This window comes from Suricata suricatta, chromosome 8 (assembly GCF_006229205.1).
Source record: "Suricata suricatta isolate VVHF042 chromosome 8, meerkat_22Aug2017_6uvM2_HiC, whole genome shotgun sequence".
NCBI classification, from domain to species: domain Eukaryota; kingdom Metazoa; phylum Chordata; class Mammalia; order Carnivora; family Herpestidae; genus Suricata; species Suricata suricatta.
Genome location: NC_043707.1, coordinates 138,048,759 through 138,054,758, shown reverse-complemented (window position 1 = coordinate 138,054,758; position 6,000 = coordinate 138,048,759). Strand labels below are relative to the sequence as shown.

Sequence of the window (6,000 nt, the reverse complement as noted above, 5' to 3'; positions counted from 1 at the left end):
CTCTGCCAACACATCTCCCTGCCGGTCACAGGCAGCAGCGACTCGCGATCCTAATTACAGCCTCGCAGCCGCGCAGAGACACAGAAGACCGCGGAAGCGAGGCCGACCGAGCAAGGCCATCTCCGCCCCCCACCCCTCGGCGGGCATGACAAGACCCTGCCAACCTCTGTCACAGCCTCGCCCAAATCTGGGCACGCGCCCTGGGACTGGCACGGAGCGCAGACAAGCGGAGCTCCGGCCCTGTGACCCAAGTGCAAACTTAGAGGCCCCCCTTCTGGAAAACATGGCGTGGGGCGTGCAAACAGAATAGGGAAGAAGATGAACTTTGGTACACTGTCACACGGTAAAAAAAAAAAAAAACAAATACGTTTGGTGACTTTCTCCCGAATCCGACCGCCACGCTGCGGTGCGCTCCAGGGGGACAGGGCGCGGGCGGTGCCGGCAGAGGACGTGGGTAGCAGATCGGCTCCAGCACTCTCTAACCCGGCCTACAGGGCCCAGCTCTAAATCGGGGTCCTCAAGGGCTTCAGCTATCCTGCCCCTCGCCGGCCCCTCCCCTGCCCCTCGCCTCAGCGTCTGTTCAGTAGTTTGTGAGCACATCCGCACCCTGGGTCTCGCTCCTACCTGCAGGAGCCCCCCCCACCCCCCAGTGCAGGGTGCCCCAGAGCCCCACCCCCGGGGCCTCCTCTCCCAGTGGTCTCATCGGCACACGTGGACGGCTGGCCACCACTCTGATGCCTTCCCGTGACCCCAGGAACAGCCTGGCTCACCGCCTGCCGGGGCTCAGGGTCCCCTGCTTCCTTCTCACCCCTGTTGGGAATGAACTGAAAGCAAGGTTTTTGCCATGAAATGATGCTCTGGCCCTCGGTTACGCTCCGTCCTCCGTCCTGTGCCTCCGTCGCCCGGTTGCTCCCAGCCCACCCAGTGCTCGGCTTCTCCGCCAGCAACTGTGGCGAAGTCCGCAGACATCCCCCAAATCCTGCCCCCTCCCCGCTCAGCAGTAACACCCCCGCTATCCGCACACATGACCTCACGTGACTCGGCTCTGGCCGAGGGGATTCTGGTGGCAGAAAGGAGGCCCAGCCTGTCCCCATCCTAATTCCTAGAAGCTATGACTAAGGGACCCGACACACAAAACGGGACATTTGGGGCGGAGCAGGGAAGGATCCTGAGGGGGAGCGGCTAGCCTGGATTTCCCAGGGCCGATGTCATCACAGGGTCCTTGTAACGGGGAGGCCAGGACCAGACCCAGAGCTCAGGCACCACACACCCCCTCCGGCCAGGTCCACACCGACTCCCCGGGAGGCCGGAGGCCCAGGCCACCCCCAGCCCATCCCTCAGCCATGCTGTCCCCGAGGCAAACCCAGCCTTATGCCTGATGAGGGCCGGAGCCCCGATGGCGGCGAACACAACAGAAAACACTCGAGAAAACCATCAATAGAGAAAAACGGTGAAGGTTTAGTATTTCACCATAACTTAAAAAAAATATGAAATAATACCAAGATAAAACATTGCATAGCAAATCACGTTTGTACAAAATCCAGTAAGAAAACATAATCTTATCATTTAAGATGATTCATAAAACACATTTTGCTAAAAAGCAAACCAACGTCGTGAACAGCGCCTTCCCCTGCCCGTGGCAGAGACACGAGCCGCGCAGTGTGGGCCCTGCGCCCTCGCTGGGGACGCCCGGGGCCGGCCCAGGTGCGGAGCCCGCAGGGAGCACGGCGCCCCCTCCACGCCCAGCACGCTCGCCAGTGGCCTGGGCAGGGCGCGAGGGGAGGAGGGTGAACGGGAGCCGGGCCCTGCGCTGCCCCTCTGGCCACCGCTTCACTCGTAGGTGACGTTCACGCAGAACGCTTCCTCGTTTTTGTCTTCGTGGTCGTTGATGTAGATCAGAATCTCCTCCTCCCCGGCGCTCTGGCGGGCCGCAAACCGCAGGCCGATGGTGTAGGTCTCTCCTCCCGCGACCTGCACACAGGGCAGGCGTCACATCCTCGCCCCACCCCAGCCACTCCCTCCATTCCGGCAAGTTCTATGCACGAAACCCAGGCTGACAGTGGAGGCTTCAGTCCCGGGGCCAGGGTGCGTGGAGTGGGGGTGGGGGGCACCCAGGCTCCGGATGTTCTGAACCGCTTTCCCCGAGTTCCAGGGCCACGGCTGCTCCTCCCACGTCCTAGGGGACGCTTCCCAACTGAGCAAACGCCCTGCCCTGACAGACCCTGCGCCCTGTACCTGCCGGAAAGGAGACACAGCAGAGAAGAGGCTAATTTGGAGGGCGCTTGTGGGTGAAAAGGCTGATGACTGAGGACAGGTTGGCCACCAGAACCCCCACAGTGGTGCCCAGACGTCAGGGCCCCAGAGGCGTGGGCAGAAGAGCTCCGTGAGGTGTGCCCACCCCCACCCCAGCTGAGAACAGCTCTGCTCCCTCCCGGACTCTCAAGACCACCGTCATTAGACGGAACGGCTCCTAGATGCGGCGCTCACCCCCACACCGCAGAGCCCGAGGGGCCCCCACGTGCCCCCACGCAGCCCCACATGCCCCCCTGAAGCCCCCCACACCCCCAGGTGGCCCCATATGCCCCCTGAGGCCCCCCTGTGGCCCCTGAAGCCCCCCATGCCCCCCGCGGCCCCCACGCGGCGCGGCGCACCTGGAAGGTGTCCTCCCTGAACTGCAGCAGGTCCGGGTGGTCGCTGAGCAGGCGGAAGGTCCGCGGGGACGGGTAGGGGTTGGTGTAGGTGATCTGCTTGTTGGCACCCTTGCCTTCCCCGGCAGCCAGCGTGATCGCGAAGGCCTGTGCGGCGAGGACGAGCCCGCTCAGCTCGTGTGGCCCAACACGCACAGTCAGGAGTCCAACAGACGCCGCCCCGGGGGCAGCCCCGGCACCACCCCCAGGCCGAGGTCCGAGCCAGGTCACAGGACCAGGTGACAGTCAGGTGACACGCCCCCCATGCCCCGCGGCCACCACACTGCCCCCCAGCCCCCACCGACCTTGGAAATGAGAGGCGGGCGGCAGGAGAGGCACACAAGCCACGAGGCCACCAGCTGGCGGCAGTCCACGTCGACCAGGTTGAGGTGGATGAACCGGCTGCCCGGCCGCCGGGGCCGCACGCCCACGTGCAGGTCCTGCACCCCGTGAGGCGGCAGCACGAACACGCCTTTGGGGTCAGTCTCCAAGGGCAGAAGAGACGTGCCTCAGGACACGCCCCTCGCGCCGTGCAGACCACGGCCTCCTGGACGCCCGCGGCCCAGGGGAAGGAGCCCCGAGGGACCCGGCCGTTCCGGGGGCTGCACCAGGTCAGCAGGGGCCCGAGGGACAACACCAGACCCGAAGCCTGACCCCGCCTCGCCGCCGGCGTCACAGCACGTCACAGTCCGCATGGCCACCCCCACGGCCCCCACGTGCGACGGTCCCCGGAGCACCAGGGCTGCCTGGCAGGGAGCCCCCCGCGAGCTCCGTCTCCTCCGGCCAGCGGCAGCGAGTGTGCACCGCCCACGTTACCCAGATGCACGGTTGTGGCTAAATTAAGTCCACAGTTACTTTTCACATTTTCCCTCCAACAATCCTAAACACTGGCCTTCGGGGTTTCCAGGTCACTCCTCCCAGGACAGAGTACCTAACAATCTGTACGAAGACAGCCGAGCCCCGAGCCCGTCCTGGGAACCCATGCTGGCTGCAGCCGGTGCTGCAGCCGGTCCTGTGCCGTCCGTCCACCCCCCGGGTGGGGCGCGGATGGGGAGAGGCCAGAGAAGCCAGCGACCCACCGTCAGCTCCTGGGGGTGTGAGGTGAAGGCTCGCACTCTCCTAACCGCCTGTGTCCCCCGAAGCACGAGGGATAGGTGGGTGCGCTGGCCTGTGACGCAGGAGACGTCCACGCGCTGTAAGGAGTGGAGGCAGACCTGCCATGTCTGGACGGGGGTCGCCAGCCAGCGGTCCCTGTGCGGACGGAAGCCAGGATCAGCGCCGGTGCGGACGGAAGCCAGGAGGCCGGGACGAGGCGGCCGGGAGGTCAGGGGCCAAGGACACAGGGTGGAGCCGGCCGCGGTCACGTTCCTGCCCGAGGGGCTGAGGCCCACACCACAGGGGCTCTCCACCCCGACATCCTGCGTGAATGACGACACGGGCCTCTGCCAGAGACCAGTGACCCCAAACCGGGCGGTCTGGGGCGAGGCCCGCAGGGAGCAGGACCCGGAACTGCACGTGGGCTGGGAGGCCAGGCGGGCCTGAGCTCGTGGGCCCTGTCCTCACTGCCCAGTGCCGCAGCACGCAACCCTTTCCTGCACGTGGGGCTCAGTAGTGCCGCCCCTTGTCCACACAGCCCGAGACGGGCCCGGGCACAGTTAGCCGTGCCCCAGGCCCGGACGCGCTATTTGGAAGTCCCCAGCCTGCCCCAGCTTTAAAGGGTCTTCAGGGGGCTGGGACAGGAGACTTCTGAGGAAAAGTAAAGAAAAAGGGTCATTTCAACAGAGCGGGAGAAGCAAGGAGGTGATGTCATCGCCGTCTCTGGCATCCAATCACAATGGCCGCCACCCCCATCTCCCTGCTTGGAACCGGGCCCTGTTCTGGGGCGGATGCGGCCATGGCTCTCTCTCTCTTTGCTGGTCTCTGTGCGTCCCCCCGGGCCAGTGCCCCTCTGAGCAGAGGGCGCCCTTTGTGAGGCTCCTGCCAGCCTAGAGTCTCACAACAACGACCCCATCAGGAGCTCAGGGAGGCCTAGGCCGGCCTGCCAATGCCAAAGCCAAAGCCAAAGCCGTTTCTCGCCCGCACCCGCCCCTCCAGACCTCCAGGGTCCAGGTTCTTGGACTTACATGTAAACGAGGACAAAGAAGTCTTTGGTCTCCGGGCTTCGGCCACTAGCGACCTTCAGGAAGACGTCCCGCGGCTCCCCGGGGCCCTGCCGGTCAGGGGGCGCACCGTGAGAACCCACCCGCCGTGAGCGCAGCCCCCGGAGCCCACACGACACAAAAGCAGGCAGGAGCCAGGCTCCCGCCCCCCCGACAGGTGTTTAATTTTCAATATTAGTCAGAACACGCCATGTTTTTAATGCAAAAAAGAAAATCGTTAACTTCTTGATTTCATATCGAGTTCAATAATTACATTCCGCAGGAGATTTTATCCAGTTTCCTAGCCAGCCGTAATACAACTATTGCCATTATTCTTTACACAATGGCAATTAACAAGTGGCTTAATTACCACTCGCTCTATTCACTCTGCTTCACGCCTTTTTTCTCTCATTTAAATTCAGATCATCAAAGACCTGATCTACTCGCAGAAGAGAGGGCCAGTCACGCACGGAGCTCCCACAAGGATGTCCACGCAGCCCTGAGCACCCTCGGAAGACACCGCTTCATGAACACCTCACAGTGAAGAGGCCGCAGGAGGTCAGGGGCCTGGACGGCAGGGGGCGGCTGGGAGACGGCCTAGCAGGACTTACCACGTTCTGGGTCTCACAGATGACGTTCGGGTCACTGCATCGGACGTGGACCTGGGGCTCCTCGGCCGGTCCTCCCAAGGGAGCACCTGGTGTGTGTGGGGGGAGGAGGGAGGGCATCAAAACAAACATCTTCTCTGAACACGCCTCTCCCATCACAGCGACGCCGCCCTACCCCCGCCCCGCCTGCTCAGGCCTGGCACCCACGCTGTGAGCCTTGGTCTCGGCGCCTTGTCCAAAGGGAGGGACCGAAGTCCAGGGGGACGAGGGGAGGATCTACAGCTCCAGGCGCCCTTGTGCTCTGAAGGCACCAGGGCAGAACCACACAAGTGACTCAGCAGCAGGAGGCACAAGTCTGCTCCCCACCCAGGCCTCGGGGCCGAGGGTCAGCAGCCCAGGACACCCCCTGACATCTCGGAGCAAGGTGGCCATTTCAAAACAAGGGCAGGTGACAGAATTCACGGACGGGTCACAGGTTGGAGCCCGAGCATCATAGGACAGCACGGTGATGCCACTCGTCACCCTCGGGGAAAGCCTCTGCCCGTCTGTGGGGCCCGGCAAACGTGA

The 6,000-nt window shown here is 63.8% G+C and overlaps 1 protein-coding gene across 1 annotated transcript in view; it reads right to left on the bottom strand.

Annotated features, from left to right (window-relative positions):
* Positions 1–1,458: 1,458 nt before the first annotated feature.
* Positions 1,459–6,000, bottom strand: part of NPHP4 (nephrocystin 4) — a 96,390-nt gene continuing 91,848 nt past the window's right edge. Inside the window, exons 26-31 of the mRNA XM_029945937.1 lie at positions 5,437–5,522; positions 4,811–4,896; positions 3,767–3,938; positions 2,993–3,172; positions 2,652–2,795; positions 1,459–1,971 (exon numbers count right to left, since the gene is read on the bottom strand). Of these exons, the coding sequence (XP_029801797.1) occupies positions 1,831–1,971; positions 2,652–2,795; positions 2,993–3,172; positions 3,767–3,938; positions 4,811–4,896; positions 5,437–5,522 (809 nt within the window). The 3' untranslated portion in view covers positions 1,459–1,830. The remainder of the gene's footprint in view (positions 1,972–2,651; positions 2,796–2,992; positions 3,173–3,766; positions 3,939–4,810; positions 4,897–5,436; positions 5,523–6,000) is intronic.